The 19,318-nt window shown below is 38.8% G+C and overlaps 1 protein-coding gene across 1 annotated transcript; it reads right to left on the bottom strand.

Moving 5' to 3' along the window:
- Positions 1-15,249: 15,249 nt before the first annotated feature.
- LOC145786422 (tubulin alpha-1A chain) lies at positions 15,250-18,701 on the bottom strand. The gene is made up of 7 exons (XM_082598075.1): positions 18,544-18,701; positions 17,842-18,064; positions 16,915-17,216; positions 16,550-16,781; positions 16,147-16,412; positions 15,763-15,956; positions 15,250-15,524 (listed from the first exon to the last, which is right to left on the bottom strand). The coding sequence occupies exons 1-7, from the start codon at positions 18,544-18,546 to the stop codon at positions 15,389-15,391; spliced, it is 1,356 nt and encodes a 451-aa protein (XP_082454201.1). The 5' UTR covers positions 18,547-18,701; the 3' UTR covers positions 15,250-15,388.
- Between the last annotated feature and the right edge of the window lie 617 nt (positions 18,702-19,318).

Genomic DNA, 19,318 nt, shown 5'->3' with positions numbered 1-19,318 from the left:
AAAGAGACTTCGGAAAAATTAATGACGTACTTTATTGGGATATCAGCGTAAAGCAGTAAAATAAATGGTCGAATAGTTGTACTTGAGAAATGATATTTAAAAAATTCTTGAAGAAACTTAACGAATGGCTCAGCACTTCCAACAAATAATCAAATTACCGTGAATAGCAATAGATTCCAACACATTTCGCTCTTCAACTTCAATTCAACTCTCAATCAATAATCATCTCAATAATAATCTCCATCTTTACATAAATTACGCAAATTACGCCACTATATTAAAGCAGGTTTGTTTTGACCAGTAACTTCCAGAAGATACGATAATGTTGCGTTGTAAGAACTCATTGTTCTGGTCAAGTATACTATCCGCAAACTTATTTGTGACGTCATAACAACCTACCACCTGATAGATTGTTCGATCTAGTCTTGCTCTATGCAGAATCTTCTAGAAAAACATTGCATAATAAGGATTTCTCAATCAATGGTCACAATTAACAGTAGGCTAACCGGTTGTAGGCAAATTGTTCGTAAAACAATCGTTCGTAAACTGTTTTTCGTAAAATGAAATCCGTAAAACAATTCTTCGTAAAGCATTTCTTCGTGTACATCAAATTTTAACTGCATGCACGAAAAAATGCTTTAGGAAGAATTGTTTTACGAAGAATTAATTTTACGAACAATTGTTTTAGGAACAATTGCTTACGAACAATTGCTTTACGAACAAATGCTTACGAACAATTTGTCGGACACCGGCTAACCGTAACTGATAATAAAATTTCGTAAGAATTATGCAATTAAAACAGTACGGTTGGTAAATACACATGATGTAGCATGTCGTGACGCTTCGCATAATGATTGTGACATTGCACATGACCTAAATTCTAATGCAGACCGTATAATTTACAATGTGTACAGAGTTTTACTGTAGATTTAGGCTGAAAGTACTCTTAGAACGGGACATTTTAAGGTATTGTTTTGAAAACTTTCAGATGCACTTTCAGACCTTCTACTCCAGTGGTTCCCAACTCATTTTTAAGGCGACCCATTTAAAAAAAAAATTCAGTTCGGTAAAATCTTGCGACCCAAGCAAATTGTCGTAATATTTTGAAAGCCATACAAGATTGTATTGCAAACAAAAAGCACTACAAAAGCAGTAACTTTTTCTGAAAATAATATGTTTATCAAATCACTAATGAGATAGCTGTGCTGGCTGGTGTCAGTGAGTTTTTGAAATCGAGGCGTTACTTTGCTTAGACATAGCCGCATGTCGGCTTTAACTTCCAGCCGGTTGCGCTGTTCAGTTTTCAATACACACATGGCGCTAAATCCAATCTTACAAAGCCAAGTTGTTGCAAATGGAATCTGTTTTTGAATCCCTAATTGTGAAACTGTGGGATACACTTTGTACATGGAAGCCCAAATGTGGATGTTTGCAGAATCTTTGGGGTAGCCTATTTGTCTTTGAAGGACGCAAAAGAAATACGGTTTGCTACTTCTGTCGTTATGTCCATAAACTTTTCTGCAACATGGATAGAAAGTTGAGGCAGATATTTTCCAACAAATGGATCAATTATCCAATCATTTTGGTTATTAAATGTTAGAGATTCTCCATAGTAGTGCACAAACTTTTTGGCAAACTGTTCCAGGTGTCCAATTATGGTTTGCTTAATATCAACTTCATTGCCACAGATAGGCTATATTGCGTTAGCTGAGGAAATACATCGTAGCCTACTCATCTCTGGTGACATTACTTTTCCAGAATATGAGTTTTTTGTGTTTAGCAGAAACTTTTGCGGCGTGATCAATCACCGTAAAACCGTTCCCTTGCATATATAAATTTAGAGAATTCAGAGAGTCAAATATATCGGCAAAATAAGCAACTTTTGCTTTGAAATCTTCTTGCAAAAAATTCTCGGATAATCTCACACAGTTCTGTTGCCTCAAGAAGATAGCAATCTCCTCTCGCAAATTACAAACTCGCTTCAGGACACGACCTCGTGACAACTATCGCACTTCTGTGTGCAACAGCAATGCTTGATATTAATCAGAATCCACAAAGACGAAAACAAATGCCGATTTAGTGGACTTATTTTGATGAAGTTTACACACTTCACATCATTCAACACTTCGTGCAGCTCTTGAGACAGCTTTTTTGCAGCAAAGGCCTCTCTGTGGAGAAAGCAATAAGTCCATACAGCACTTGGGGCTTTGTCTTTGATGCGTTTTACCACACCAGACTATGCGTGGTCCATCGTGTGGAAAACTTTGTCGTAGTTTGTCCAACATAGCGTTCGTGACATATAGTGCACGTTACAATATATATCCCGTAACTTTGTCAAGTTAATTTATGTTTGAGACTGAAATTTTTGTTGGGTTTACATTTAATAATAATAATAACAATAATAAAAGCAAAAATTGTTAAAACTTCTTGCACTACGATCATGCTACAAAGCTTTCCGATGTCTCGACATGAAACGCTTCATGACTTGTGTTTATATTTTCCAGTTTTGTGATCGATCTCTTCACGTTTTAAATTTTTTTTATTGTTATTTTGTTCGCCCAAGATACAATATGCCTGAAAAACAAGCTACCCAAAAAAATTAGCAGGCGACCCAACTTTGGGTCGCGACCCATGAGTTGGGAACCACTGTTCTACTCTGTTAGATGGTTTGAAGTCGGTGATACAACAGCAAAAATTGTTTTTCACGCAGGTGGCGCGAAAGAGCAAACAAATTGAAAATTAGCTAGCATTTCCAAAGACAAGTTCTCCACTTTCACGAAACAACAAGCTTGTGTCGTGCTTGCTATGAAGTCAGAAGAAGTAGCGGATCTAGAAACAAAGGGGTGCACCAAAGATTAGACAAATCCAATTCAAATAAGCAATGCAAAATTGAGGTCCAAAATCAAAAATAGCATTTGTTGGTTTGCCCTCAGAAAACTTTGAAAAGTTTTGCTTCAATAGGCCTACTTTAAATCTATACCTTTTTATAACCAAAACAGGTTAATTAATTGATAAATGTACTTGAGTGAGCAATCTGTTCGCTTCAGCTAAGTTTACAACAGTGGTTATCAGTGGCGTATTCTCCATGCATGCAAGGCATGCACTGCATGCCTTACAATTCCGATAAAATCAGAAATTATTCAGAAGCAACGAATTCATGCTTAGAAATTGAAAATGTTAATAGCAGAACCACCTCGCTCTCTTAATTTCAATATTCGAAACAACTGTTCGGTTTCAAAATTTGGAAACTTTGCTGACCCTGGCAACTCTGCATGCTGGGACGAGCTCAGCATGCGTTGATAATACAATTTGCCTATTCGCCTCTCTTTTACAACAGCGTGGCGCAAATGGAACCAAGGCATGCAGATTTGAAATTGCATGCAAAACAAAAATCACGATCTCGAAACAGGGTTGCCAGATTGGTCTTTTTAAGGCCAAAGAGTTTTTAAAAAGTGTTTGGCCGGACTGGACTATTTTTGTTTGGACGCTTAATCTTTTTTAGTTTTACGATTGGCATTTGTTTGGCCTTTTTTCGTTTGGTCCTCATAGTTTAAGTCCTTGCGGTTTTCTACTGTAGATAGTATGATATACTTGAGACCTAAGCACAGTAGTTTAAAGATCATCAAGAAAACGGGTCGGGTGTATGCTGAAGGCCATACACCGCTGCATAGCGCTTCAAGTCCGCTTTCCTGCAGTGCAAGATAAAGATATAAAATTAAGACATTATGTTCATGGTGCGTTCCAAACAGTGGCGTAGCCAGGAAAAAAATTTGGGGGGGGGCCAAATATTTGATGATCTGAAGAGAACAACAAAGTGTTTGATTTAAGCCATCGCCACTTGATGTGCAGTGGCGTATCCTGGTGGGTTGAGCAAGGGAAGCAATGAAAGTGGTGGGGGGTTAGAGCGTGCCGAAGGCACGCGTAATCTAGGGGGGTCCGGGGGCATGCTCCCCCGGAAAATTTTTGAAAAATTACACTCAAATAATGGATTATAGCGCTTTCTAGAAACACTTTTAGGGTAATATTTGTATGAAATTTATTAGCAGATAAACAGCTATTAACTTATTAAAGGTAGTTCTTACACACGAACGGGCAAACACTGCGGCTAAAATTAGAGAACACCAAAAACTCAGCTACACACAAAAACCCAACAGAGTAAGCCTTTCTGAAATTGCTTTCACAAATTAGTTCAAAGAAACGTAAATCGCGTAAATTTTGCGCGATTTACGATTTGCAAAATTTATTGGTGTCTTTCTGTGTGTCTAAAACAAGTCCTGGGGGGTGTTAATAGCCAGATGTCTTGGAAAACGTTATAAATTTCTACAAATTTTATTATATTTTCAACAAAGGGCTCAAATTCAGAATACAAACTTGGAAAATTTGGGGGGGCCATGGTCCCTTTCGCCCCCCCCTGGCTACGCCTACTTCCAAACCTCATTTTTTGCAAAACAGCTCAAACAATCATCAGCTAAGTAAGGCTTAGATTGCAAGAAAAGCTATAAAACCTAAGGCAAATTTGCAAAATTTTCCTGGGGGTGGATGGCCCCAGACCCCCCTACACTGGCTATGACCCTCTTTCCATTGCATGCCTACGAAAATTAACCAGGATACGCCACTGGTGTTTATAGTTATATCGTACTATACTACATTTTTTTCAGTTCTTTACTGCGCACTATCAAATTTCTACTTTCGATCTGCTGATACGACACGGGGTCAAATGAGGACGCCCCACTCTAGTAGTGAAATATTTCACGGAAGGAAATATGCTAGAAATGTGAAATTTCTTGGCTTTTAGTTTTTATTCTTTGCAAATTTTTTTAACCTAACCTGGTCTTTTTTCTACCTTCCTGCCCTTCACAATAAGCATTTTGTCCCAGGTGGCTAGACATTTTCATGAAACTGCCTACATTACAGCGGTTAATTGTCGTGGGAAGTTTTTCTCCCGCTGTGTGATCCAATTATCCAATATATCGTTTTAGGACATTCGTTCTAATCCTACCCCGAGGCGTTGCTTCGCCGCAAAAGCGTAAAATAGGATTGTGGGGTTTTAATTACAATCTTGTGTGTGTTCGAACAATGCCCTTAGAATTGCGACTGCTTTCCACATTTCGCTGCTTTCCAGATAGAATAAACAAGTTTTATTCCGTTACAGAAAGTCTGTCCCTGATATTTCGTCGATGCATTTCTACGTTGAATCAACGTAAAATGCTTGATCATTATTGTAACAATATGTTGCTTACTTTGATTGTAGCCTATCGCACAAACTACAAAGTCTTTCCCTAATATTTCGTCGATGCATTTCTACGTTGAATCAACGTAAAATGCTTGATCATTATTGTAACAATATGTTGCTTACTTTGATTGTAGCCTATCGCACAAACTACAAATCAAACATTACGATTTTTTCTTTTTATGTGCTCTACCCTTGTTCGACGACATTGCCGAAGTCATAAATACGCTTGTTTCTTAGAAGATGCTGAAGCCCAAATTTAATTATTTTTGATTTGATTCTTTTTGATGCATGTTGTATTCCCATAATCATAACAAAATTGCTCGATTATTGATTTCACAACGCCTTACCGTACCTTAGATTCTTGCAAGTATATTCACTTATATTTATCTCGTAGAGCGTCGATACAATATAATATAACACCTGTCAGCGCCACGGTGTAATGCATTCTAGGTCATTGATTTTCGTGCCGTCTCTACAATGAAGAATGAGAGGTACTTCAAGCGTTCCCATCATTGCTAAAAATCATTATACGTTTCACATATTTGTGTAATCGGTTGTAACCGTCAAATAATGCCAATTTACTGTCATTCAACCTATTTAGACAAATATAGATGAGTTTATATAGGACAGAAAACAAAGTATCCTGGCTCATTTTAATTTCTTTGCGCAAAACTTATAAACTTTACAGCTATTCTACGTCATTTTGATGTCTCATGGCACTTTGTTATTTATGAGCTGAAGAATACTTTGAATAAGACACAAAGCATTCCTGATTATTGCGGCAAACTCTTGAATTATGTAAAATCGTCCTCTAAAGGTGCGATATAGATTATCTGCAACACGTTTGCAGTATATTTAGCTCTGGGAGTACTATGAGCAACTGTCCAGATAAAACGATATCTACGATATGTTAGTATGCTAAAGACCAACGTTGCGTACAGGAGTAATGTAGAAATGCACATAATACCATGGCGATATTACAAGTCAGGTGACATCATTAGGCTATATAAAAAAAATATGTTTTATGGCCCAATTAATTTGATATTGAAATGGCCAGAAGAAAAGTAATAAACTTCGGAGCATAACCGTAGGATTTAGAGGAAATTCGGACTATGAATATCAAAGTTAACACATTAGCGAACATTTTATTCAAACGTTTCGAAAACTGCTGTTTTCATCGTCAGTCAAAAGTAAGAATGAAGCTATGTTTTTACAATGGCAAAATCGAGCGAAAAATGCGATACAGTAGTTGAGTCACCTCGGCTATCAAAATCAGTCACTCAACAACGATTCAACATCTGCCAACGTTGAACCAATGCAAATGGCTGACTCTGCCAGCAAGGGATAGTATAGTGTCTGAATAATAATTGTAACGAATGTCTGCTCTTTCCTCCAATTATTGTATTATTAAATTTAACTTCTTAATTGCTCAAAACACGAACAGTTGAAGAAAAAAATCTTCTCACACCCTATGTTGGATTTATTTTTCTTGCAAAATGAAGTCATTTTGTTTCAGCAAGTGGCCCGTGTGTACCTTATACCACAGTTCAAAATTATGGTTTCGAATGTGTATTATGATGCAAGGCAAACGGCAAATTTATTAGCAACCGAAGATGAAAGAGATGCAAATTTTTCGGATAGTGATGTTGATTTGCCTTTATCTGATGGTGAAGGTGGTCCGCTAACATCTGACAAGAGTAACGAAAATGAGGTCGTGACCGTCAGACATAGGCAGTCCCAACGTCGTAGGAGCCATGCCGTCAATTCATTAGATAGCGCCTTGGATGAGGAAAATTACTATACATTGCCTGACCAGGAAGAGGAGCGAATGTCGGTGGTTGTTGACTAAAGAAGTAGAGTGAAAGTTGTTTGGAGTACCAAGCAACCATCAATAAGAGGAAGACAAAACTCTGCTAATGTGGTGCACAGTTTACCAGGAGTAAAGCGGGATTATCAATATGCAACGACGTCGTATAATGCATGGCATTTCTTATTTACAGCAGAGATGATCTACATCATTGTTTCAAGCACCAGCACATGTATACGAGAGAGGCTATCGCGAATATCGGAGGCTCAACGAACATCTTGGCATGCTTCACATTTTCAGCAAACTGATGCCACGGAACTAGAAGCATTCATTGGATTGTGGTATATTAGAGGACTACTCAAGCGAACATTTCACCAAATTAAGATTGCTTTTCCCATTTATATGGACATCCTATATTTAGTGCGACAATGTCGCTGAACCGATTCAAATTTCTGTCTGCAAATATTCGTTTTGATGATAAAAGCACAAGGGCCAATCGCTGGCAAAGTGACCGATTTACAGCAATCAGAGAACTTTTCCAATATTTTACTGGAAATTGTGAAAAGATTTTAATACCAGAAGACTTCCTTTCACTGGATGAGACTTTGTTTCCATCCAGCGTTGGTGTGTCCTTCAGGCAATAAGCTTCAGGCCAAAAATAAGCTTGCTAAATATGATTTGTTGCTAAGAAGCATAAATAGTGCGCGTATGTCATTCACCTATACCGCCATAGCTAATGCGGGTAAGCCAGTAGGTGTACCAGGACCACACTATCTGACTTCCACTATGGAATATGTGGAAACGTTGGTACACAATTTGGACAGAGTTTCTTCGCTTCAAGGACGAAAAATATCCCTTGATCGCTTTTACACTTCACTTGATTAGGCAGAATGGCTTTGGAACAAAAACATAACTTTAGTTGGAAAATGGCAAAGCAATAGAAAAGGGGTTAGCGAGTTAAAATCTCTCACTGATAGGGAAGCCTTCAATACCAAAATTAACTGGGAAGAGTCGAGAAATCACATTACCGCTACGTCGTACGCAGTCAAACCAAAATCTACCGGTAAACGCAATGTTCTGGTCTTATCAACTATGCAGCCAATCCTTGGAGTAACCAAAGATTACGGAAAGAAAAAACCTGCAATAATCAAGCTCTACGATTTTACCAAGGGTGGGACTGATGTCGTCGACCAGAAGATGGCATATTATAGCGTCAAGCGAAGTCAGCAAAATGGACTGTGTCTGCATTTTCTTACATTTTAGACGTTGCGCGGGTCAATGCGATGACCATTAGTTACTTGAACCGCGAGTTGTCCTTTTCACAAGCGAAGGGAGACGAAAGTTTTGTGGAGGGGTGGCAGCTAGCCATGTCATTAGTCAAACCACACATGTCTAGACGATTGGATGATGTACCTATTCTACGTGGCGTCACTCTGCCATACAATGTCAACATTTTTGGGACGAAACCATAGATTAACAGCAAACTCAAATTTGCTATTACCAGTGGTTTTCATAATGAAATAGCGGTCTATCATAAGATTTGTTCTTATCATGTTATCGTTGATTATGGGATTAGATATTTTAATCACAGTATTTGGTCATCACCGTTTTATTCAAAAGCGGGGTATTTTTCTATCTATAAATTGATCGAAATATTACTTATAAAGCTGTGCGGTTCAATTTCAATACCATTATACTTGACGATGCTAATTTACTACACTTGCCATACGGTCTGTTTTGTACAATATTTCGCACAAGTCATACTTTTTTTGTGACTGTAATTTCTTGTCTTCGAAGAATTTTCATAAGTCAGTTTTTCTCAATGCAATGACGACCTGCATGTCTTCATTTTCAATAAACAGTGCCTGGATGACATTATGCGTTTCCATTTTCGCTGATAGGCATTACTTTCACAGATTGTACTGTTTCAACGTCTGACGATGGCGAACCGCTGTAAAGCGGCCGATATTTCCTGCGAAAGTTTTGCGTAACAAAAAGCATTCATTCAAGAGGAATGCAATTTGAAACAAATGCATGATTTTCTTAGGTTGTATCGCAACACTGCTGAACGTTGTATCGACATAAGCAAAGTATCTATAAGCTGTCAGCACTCGCAATGACACGATAGGACATATCAAGCTGTGCTTATTTCTCTACAATGAGAATTAGGTCAGGACAAGAGCGGCATACCAGAGTTGACCTTTCGCTGCTTGATATTTGAGCAAACAAATTATATGGTAGATTATAAATATTAGTGCAATTTCTTTGTAATGTAAAAACGCCCAAAAATGTCTTATATTTATAGGGAAAAGTAAATTTTTGTTTAGTTTAGCATTACTCCATGTTATAATTCAAAAATATGCGTTCGAACGGTCAATTTTGAAGCTGTTTTCGGGAAATTAGAACAAAAACCGACTTTCTATCGTTTTTTCATCTCAAACACTTTATTTCAATAACTTTGTGGGGTAAAATTTTAATTTTTACACGCACAATACACATGGCTATTATTTTGCAAAATATTTTGGCTCTGTGATTTTCATAGCTCCCGTTATTAGCGATTAATTAGCACGGGGCTAAAATAGCCCGTGTCGAACTTTCCGCGTACGAAAACAGCTCGTATTAAGATAGGGTTAACGTGAAACACGATTAGCCTATGACGTGCTCTGTGCTCCTGGTTATACGCATAGGCGTAGCCAGGGGGGGGCGAAAGGGGCCATGGCCCCCCCCAAATTTTCAAAGTTTAGATTCCAAAGTTGAGCCCTTTGTTGAAAATATAATAAAATTTGTAGAAACATGTAACGTTTTCCAAAAGATCTGGCTATTAACACCCCCAAGGACTTGTTTTAGACACACAGAAAGACACCAATAAATTTTGCAAATCGTAAATCGCGCAAATTTACGCGATCTACGTTTCTTTTTACTAATTTGTTGAAGCAATTTCAGAAGGGCTTACTTCGTTGGGTTTTTGTGTAGGTGAGTTTTTGGTGTTCTCTAATTTTAGCCGCAGTTTTTGCCTATTCGTGTGTAAGAGCTACCTTTAATAAGTTAATAGCTGTTTATCTGCTAATAAATTTCATACAAATATTACCTTAAAAGTGTTTCCAGAAAGCGCTATAATCCATCATTTGAGTGTAATTTTGCAAAAATTTTCCGGGGGAGCATGCCCCCGGACCCCCCTAGAATACGCGTGCCTTCGGCACGCGCTAACCATCCACCAGCTGTATTGCTTCCCTTGCTCAACCCACCAGAATACACCACAACACATCAGGTGGCGATGGCTCAAATCAAACACTTTGTCGTTCTCTTCAATTCATTAAATACTTGGCCCCCCCCAATTTTTTTCCTGGCTACGCCACTGGTTATACGTATAATATACATTCTACGTCAATGCAATTGAGCAAGAAAAGCAGACAGAACATTTTGCAACAGCACAAAACAATACAGTTTTTTTAAAATATTTCTTTGGTTATCCCTCATGCAATAATTTGGGAATGTAGCATAATGACCAAAACTAATGGTTGCTACAAAACAATAACACCTGCAGCAGTGCCGGTCTTAGGTTTTTTCGGGCCCTGTGCGGAATATGCTTTTGCGGGCCCCAATGACAATAATCCAATTCAGTGGCGTAGCTAGGTACTTTGAAAGGGGAGGGGGCGGCGGTGGCGGCGTGATCGCCAAAGACGACAACAGGGGCGGGGGGTTTGGGGGGCCTCCCCCAGAAAATTTTGAAAAATTACTTTGAATTTGGGACATTCTGAGAGCATGTTCAACAAAAATTTAAGTATGAATATTACTGTGAAATGGTGCTGTCCGGTGGCATAGCAAAAGGATAAGATCATGCTTTCTTTGGCATTTTTCGCAAATAAAGCTATGTCTCTACAGTATGTTGAGTCTGGATGCAACCTATTTCGTCCCCTGAAAAGATCGAGAAATTTTGAAATGTTTGCGGTAACTCCGATCAGCGATTTCGGCCATGTCGTTTTTTTTTCTCGATCTTTTCAGGGTACGAAATATTCAGGCGACGAAATAGGTTGAATTCGTTGAGTCTCTATGTTTTCTTGTGGCGAATTCCTTTGTTGAATTCACTTGTTGAATTTTTCCTTTGAAAATGACAAAATTACTGCATTTTCTGAGTAAATTGCGGGCCCCCTAATTTGCGGGCCCTGTGCGATCGCACGGTTTGCACATCCCAAAGACCGGCACTGCCTGCAGACATAACCAGGATTTTGCTGAAATATTTAAAAGATTAATTTTGAGAAGTGCACAGTAAACAAATCTACTGCAGTAGGCCTACTTGTGTTTTTATGAGGAAAAAACATGTATTAGATGCTTATTTTGGCATCTATCGATTGAAACAAAGAAAATTCTCGGTGATCAGCGTTAGTTGGGTCAGGTTTTTCCACAAAAGCGGCTTCAAAACAGTTCGGTAAATGAGGTTTCTTCACTGAAGTAGCCTACCGGATGCATTTTTTAGCAATGCTGCAGTTTCTCCGTTTTTGTCTGAGCAGTTGCCTGACTTCCAAATAGGGGAGTGGTTGTTCCAACGTTCAGCTAATGATTTTTTTGCTTGGCCAACATGCTCTTTGTAAAGATTAACGGAGTGTTCATTTATAACATCATATTATTTTGGAGCAGTCAATGGTGTATTCAGCTGTTCAGCATATGCATGCAGAGGCATCAAGAATGCTTTAAAATTAGATGGTAGTGACACTAGATTGTGTTTCTCGGCAGTCGAGTGTAGCAAGAATTGACAGCGATAGACACGTGTTTCGCCCATGTGGCTTGGCTCATCAGTATCGCACCACTAATTCTTGCCAAACAGTTCTCAACCTTGAGGTCTTGATTGGTTGTTCACATAATGAAGCATAGAGTGGAGCCGGAGTTAGCCAGATTTGCAGAAAATGGAGTGGCTTCGGAATTCGTTTTGTACAAATGTTTTGAAGTGGAGTGGATTCAAAGTTTGATAAAGCAACTTTGCATTTTAGTTAAATCAAACAAGTGCTGCATAGTTCAGTTTGCAGAAAAAAAAACAAAAAAACTGAGGGAATGCTTAAAATTTCCTAATTGCAGAACACTAGAAACGGCTGTGACACAAGCCAATTTATCGCTGTGGACTTACGTCTGGCGTTGTATACTATTAATGTTGTATCATTGATGATAAACATAACCAAACATTAGACCTACTGTATGTATTTTATAGCTTTTGGCGCGCAATATTAGTTTGATTCTTTGGTAAGCTACAATAAAAAATGAAGTATTAGCAGAGGAAAGTAACTGCTTCTCATCAGCTTATTTGAAAACGGCTGCTTGACTTGAAGCAACTTACTCAGTTGCGCCTCTAGAGGCTGCATTGGCATTGTGTGCTTTGTAAAGCGCCGAGGACCAAATATAGAAAAACGCATTATTATGATGACAGTATTATGATGAAAGATCATTAATTGAAGGGAAGATAAACGGTAAAAGAAACAAAGGTAGACCAAGATTGATTTGAACATCAAACATCACTAAATGGACAAAATTAAGTTATGAAAATGCAGTACAAACAGCTCATGGTCGAGAACAATGGCGCATTGTATCCAACCCTCAATACGAGGAAGGAACATAATGATGATGATGAATTTTCTGAAAAAAAAAAAATTCTGCCATGTTGGTATGTATTGTTTGCGTTGTAATGTTATTTCGTTGTCAGAAAATTTATGAGATTCATTGAGAATTTATAATGAATGTAAAATGTATTACATCATCGATTTTGAAAACTATTGCATGTGGTATTGCAATTTGATCAGAATGATGAGTTTCGATTTAACATCGGCAAAAAGTAAGTGTAAAAGACCACAATTGGAGAGCAGAAGTAACTTTATTCCCTAGCATGTATTCCCATATTCCCTTTCACAGGTAGGAAAATGTGTAACTACTAATGCAGTTATTCATAAAAATCATTTGGGCAAAAATGTTTAGTTAGTTGGACAAATTTTTACCATAAGTTTTCAACACTTTACAAGTTTAGGAACTTTGTATAGTGTTGTATTTTGAAGTAGCCTACATTTACATTTTTGTTAGAATGTAGCATGTATCATCGTCAATTTCGGAAGCTTTTGTATTTGGTATTGCAATTTGACCTGAATTTTAAGCTTCGATTTAGTATCTGCAAAAAATAAATGTAAAAGAATGCAATTGGTACGGTAAGCAGATGTAGCCTAAGCTTATTACAGATTTTCATTACGATTCAAGCCAACATTTCTTTATCGGTACAACTTTGAAAGCCTGCTGGCCAGTAGCGTAGCCAGGAATTTTGAAAGGGGGGTTTTGACCACCCAACGGCGGGGGGTCTGGGGGGTCTCCTCCAGAAAATTTTGAAAAATTACTTTGAATTTGGTGCATTCTGAGAACATTTCCAAAAAAAATGTGGGTACGAATATTCCTGTAAAATGGTGCTGTCCGGTAGCATAGCAAAAGGATAAGATCATGTTTTCTTCGGCATTTTTCGGGAAAAAAAGCTAAGTCTCTGTGTTTTCTTGTTGCTAATTCCTGGCTGAGATGTTTGAATGTTTAGTATTGGCAAAACTCGCTCTTTTAATGCAATTTTGTTTAAAATTAGGCAATTTTTTTTTAGACTGAAAGCATCATTCTCAATATCGTGACGTCACACGCGTGCCAAGGGGGGGGTTGTAACCCCCAAAACCCCCCCTTGGCTACGCCACTGCTGCTGGCTACTGGTAACCTTATGAGGTTTCTGTTTTGGCCTTGGAAACCTTTCATTACAATCCAGAGCTGAACATACGCTCAGAATGCACCAAATTAAATACATTTTTTCAAAAGTTTCCAGATGACGTCCTCAGACCCCGCCCTTTTTCTCATCTTCAGTAAACATATGGCCCCACTTTTACAACTTACCACCTGCCGCTATATGTTAGTTGTATTAAGAGTAAAACATTATATGGCTCTCACGGAATTCGGAAATATATTTCCAAAAATGTAGTTTTTATAGCTCTTTTACCTGAATAGGTTCCCGGCTCTTGTATTAGACTACAACACTACTTCAAAGATTGTGAGTAATGTTGCGTTATTGAAAATATATTCGCAAAGACAAAATTAAGGCAAATTTTGTTTGCTCCCCCCAAATGTTTTATTCTCCGACGGCTATGCTGTCTGGTGTCATCATCCATGGAATCTAGGCTTTCTATATTATGAGGTGGTATGTAGGCCTACAGCGGACAATCCTTGATTATGTGGACTGCCGTTCACCACACTCCCAGGCAGCACTCTTTGCCAAGACCAACGCAGCATGTCCGTTACTGTATACCATACCATCCCACACGGTTACGCCTTGATGAGGTAAGTTAGTTAGTCGTATCCAGGCTTACGCTTAGTTGCTGAAAGTTTAGATTAAGTGGACGAGAAGGCAAGGAAGCCAATTTTCGTGTTTACATTTAAGTGTCTTGTCAAAGACACAGCCGCATGCTCTTGAGCAGTGTCGAACCATAGCGCCCTTTCGAGGGTCGAGCCAGGGCTCTCACCACTCGACATAAAGTAAGTCCAGAAAGGCCATGATCATATTTGTTCTCAGACGGAAACCAGAGTACCGTACTTGAAGAAGAGATGTGCTGTTTGACCATTGTCTACTTAATTACTGGAGCACCCACCAGAAGGTTGTGTGCGTAAAAATGGCTTTCTTGATTTTAACCGTTGTCACAATCAACCGGTGGGTCGAGAAGCATTTCTAAATGGGACTGAATGTTAAAATTTTCTAAAAAATACCGACATTACTATGGATCACACAAGCCGCACTTTGGTCTTGAACACTTAAACAGCACTGCGCCTTCGCTCCACTTATCTTCACTTGTTGACTTTCCATTTTTATGAATAGTGCACCGTTTTCTATTAGACCGGGAAATTATTGCATTATCATTTTGTAACAATTAGATTTGTTGTGTCGCATTAACTACTTCAGTACGTACGCCTGTAGTAAAAATGCTTAAATAAAGATGTCATATCTCATTGGGGGTGGCGAACTGAAAGACTGCGGATCACTGCTCTAAAAGTAAGCAAAACTACCAGGAATAGTCTATCAGTCCGAGGATAAAGATTCAAAACCAACCACGTAGCAGCAAGTGTGTAGACTAAGGCTGAACAACTTGTTCTCTGCAGTGAGAGAATATTTTTTGTAATACACTGGTGAGCACTGTCACTTTATAAATATCGCGACAAATGAGCTTCAATTGGTTTATTTCTTTGCTGCTCTATTTCACTTTAAGTACAATTCGTAAGTTCCGGTTCCGAAGAAAACAAAGATACAAAAGTACAAAAACAAAATAAAACAACAAAAAGCATCAAGTGAATGAATCTTCTTAGTATTCTTCTCCTTCTTCTTCACCCTCGCCTTCGACGGAGTCAACTCCGACCTCTTCGTAATCCTTCTCAAGAGCAGCCAAATCCTCTCTGGCTTCTGAGAATTCTCCTTCTTCCATACCTTCGCCGACATACCTAAAGAGGATCATTTAAAATTGTTTTTAAGTCACATCGTATTCATGTTTTGTTAGCAAAATTATAGCCTCGCTTTCATGATAAGTTTGTTGCGCACCGTGTAAACAAATAAAGCGTGAACGATTTTACGCAAGATTGGGTTCATTATATAAATATATATTTTCCCTTTCGGGCGTTTCACTGCTGAAAAATATAAACAGCTTTGAACAAGATAATAAAATAAATCTCGATTACTTACCAGTGGACGAAAGCACGCTTGGCGTACATCAGATCGAACTTGTGATCCAGACGAGCCCATGCCTCAGCGATGGCTGTGGTGTTGCTCAACATGCACACGGCACGCTGCACCTTGGCAAGATCACCACCGGGAACCACGGTTGGTGGCTGGTAGTTGATACCAACCTTGAAACCAGTTGGGCACCAATCGACGAACTGAAATGAATGTTAAAACATTCGTTTAGTAAAGTAAAGTTGTGCAGTTTTTGTTTAGGTATCGTCTTAATAGCGATTTAAACTTTTGTGCCACAAAAAATCAAAGATTAACAAAACATTGATCGCTTCATTATTTATTACAGTAGGCTAGCAGCATTGTCACCATAACCATAACTATCAAGCTACCCACCTGGATGGTTCGTTTGGTCTTGATGGTGGCAATGGCAGCGTTGACGTCCTTGGGGACAACGTCACCACGGTACAACATGCAGCAGGCCATGTACTTTCCGTGGCGAGGATCGCACTTCACCATCTGGTTGGCTGGCTCGAAGCAAGCGTTGGTGATCTCAGCAACGGAGAGTTGCTCATGGTAAGCCTTCTCAGCTGAGATAACTGGGGCGTAGGTGGCAAGAGGGAAGTGAATACGGGGGTAGGGCACCAAGTTGGTCTGGAACTCTGCGTGAAAATAGATAAAAAAAATGTTAAGCTTTGTTGCTTTCAGCTCTGTTATAGGTTTAGGTAGTGATTTCAATGCGACAGTCATTGAAATTACCAAGTGCTAAATAAATGAGAAAATTATAAAAATTCCTCACCAGTAAGATCGACATTGAGAGCACCATCGAAACGGAGAGAAGCGGTGATGGATGACACAATCTGTCCCATCAGTCGGTTCAAGTTGGTGTAGGTTGGTCTTTCGATGTCCAAGTTTCGTCGGCAGATGTCGTAGATGGCCTCGTTGTCAACCATGAAAGCACAGTCGGAGTGCTCCAAGGTGGTGTGGGTGGTCAAGATGGAGTTGTAGGGTTCGACAACTGCGGTGGAAACCTAAACAAAGATTGTAAAATTTATTATTTTTTGTTTTGAGCCTGGTCAGTTTAATAAGTAAAATCAAGCAGATAACCTCATTAGTGATTGATCGGATAATAATTTTTAAAAATAAATAACTTTAGTGACAAACCTGGGGGGCGGGGTAGATGGCGAATTCAAGTTTCGACTTCTTTCCGTAATCAACGGACAATCTCTCCATGAGGAGAGAGGTAAATCCGGATCCGGTACCACCTCCGAAGGAGTGGAAGATAAGGAAACCTTGGAGACCAGTGCACTGATCGGCAAGCTTCCTGATTCGGTCCAAGACCAAATCAACGATTTCTTTACCGATGGTGTAGTGACCTCGGGCGTAGTTGTTGGCGGCATCTTCCTTTCCGGTGATAAGTTGTTCCGGGTGGAAGAGTTGGCGGTAGGTTCCGGTACGAACCTCATCTGCAAAGAAATGCAAATGAAAGTTTAGCACTTCGCTCCAACTACTTTTGAAAAGACGAGAACTTTTGAACCGTAAAAAAGTCAACACGTGCGCTATCCATCAAGCGAGATTAGAAAAAAAGGCGGGTTTTTTAAAGAGTCACAAGACGCAGCTCACTTTTCTACGTTGAAATAACACAAAAGAAGTGAAAAAACACTACTTCGACCAGTGAGCTTTAACTTGATGATTTATTTCATTTGGAAATTCCGCGCAAACCTTTCACACCACGTGGCTGAAGAAAAACTAAACTTGTATCAGAATATAGGCTGAGACTTTCTATGCCGTAATAAGCTACCTTATGACGTAGAATTATGTAATAAAACCTTTCAGTGTCGAAACAGTTACGCCAAGAGTAAAAAAATTTCAAAGCTGTAGGTTTAGATATTGTGACGCTACAATTTAATATTACGCTACCATGGAAACAATGAAAAAAAAAAAATCACAGTAATCGATCAGTTTTGAAGAAACGAAACATTTAAAAAATAAGAGAATCCATAACTTTTACCAAGTGTAGTAATGGAGAACTAATAAGTTTTTTTTACTGCAGAACCGACTGGAAGTACGAATTGATTCCTTTGTACTCACCGACTACTGTTGGCTCAAGATCGACGAAGACGGCTCGGGGTACGTGCTTTCCAGCTCCGGTTTCGCTGAAGAAGGTGTTGAAGGAATCGTCTCCACCTCCGATGGTCTTGTCGGATGGCATCTGACCATCTGGTTGGATTCCATGCTCGAGGCAGTACAACTCCCAGCAAGCGTTACCGATTTGGACACCGGCTTGTCCGACATGGATAGAGATACATTCACGCTGTTATGAAACAAAAGCAATGTTACATTAAAAAACAATAGCCTACTGTACCATACTCAGAGCAAAAATTCTTTTTGCATAAAAGCAAAACGTTCTGTGTATCAGACTAATGTTCAAAGCAGTGCGATTAAGCTTATGTTGTTTACAACCAAAATGAAAGCAACCGGTCAGCAACTTTTTAACACTTGCTAAAACTACCATTGTTGAACAGAGCATAGCCTAATAAGTGAAAGGTACAGAAATATAATAGCCTACTGCATTAGGTTCCGTTTGAAACCTGCCAATTAATAGTGTATGCGTCTGACATCGCATACAAGGTGACAGAATTTGAAATTTTTAATCAATTATGAATTTCCAAACGGAAACAACCCAATTATTCCATATTCATTAAAAACTTGAATACCTCCGCAAGCAAAGATTATTTCCAAAAGAAAAACTAAAAAATATTCTCACTACTAATAAGCACCAAATGTACTCACCATTTTGAAATTAGTAGGTAAAAACTTTGAAAACGAGCTTGACGACTATTATGTGTCCTTGCTGTTCAAACGAATAAAATTTTAGTCAGCGCTCGTGAATTTAAGCAAAATTTGCCGCTTTCTGATTGGCTGTTGAAAGCTTTTGTCACGGCTGCTTGGTAACGGTCGATAAGTAGTCATGGAGACAAAAGAAACAGCCAATTGAGCGACGACTCGATATACTCAAATGGATAATCAAGGTTCATCAAACAAAAAGCCTCTTCGTTGTTCTCTTTATGCTCTTGATGGAAGCTGTTATCGCCTTTCAGTTTTTGTATTCCTTTTATCGTCGTGACGTCACCATACGAGTAATCAACAAAAGGTTCTTGGCTGCTTGGAATTCTGTAACCATGGGAATGAGATAAGCTCAGGCACGTCGGCAAACCATGAGTGGCTCACTCCCAAATTCGTTTGTCACGCCAGTGTTCAGTGACTTCAAGACTTGTGAAAACAATGGAGTGAGGACAAAAAATCTAAACTGAAAAATTGAACTATAAAACAAACTCTATTGGTGAGGTCCACTTTTTACGCTGTGGTGATGCCATGTTCTGGTGAAAAGCGATTTGTAGGTGTTGGTTGCTTTGAGGGTAGATTAGATGCTGGTTTTTTATGGATAATTACTGAAGTAAAGCAGAGTAAAGTCATTAATTTTATAGCTTTAACGTTGAAATGTGGGTATAGTATTCCATGTGTGCTTAAACAGTTGAATTAAAAAAATAAAAAAACTCAAGAAGTC

Source organism: Aplidium turbinatum, chromosome 17, assembly GCF_918807975.1.
Source record: "Aplidium turbinatum chromosome 17, kaAplTurb1.1, whole genome shotgun sequence".
NCBI classification, from domain to species: domain Eukaryota; kingdom Metazoa; phylum Chordata; class Ascidiacea; order Aplousobranchia; family Polyclinidae; genus Aplidium; species Aplidium turbinatum.
Note: the sequence above shows the minus strand (reverse complement) of the source record. Positions and strands in the feature narration are given on the sequence as shown.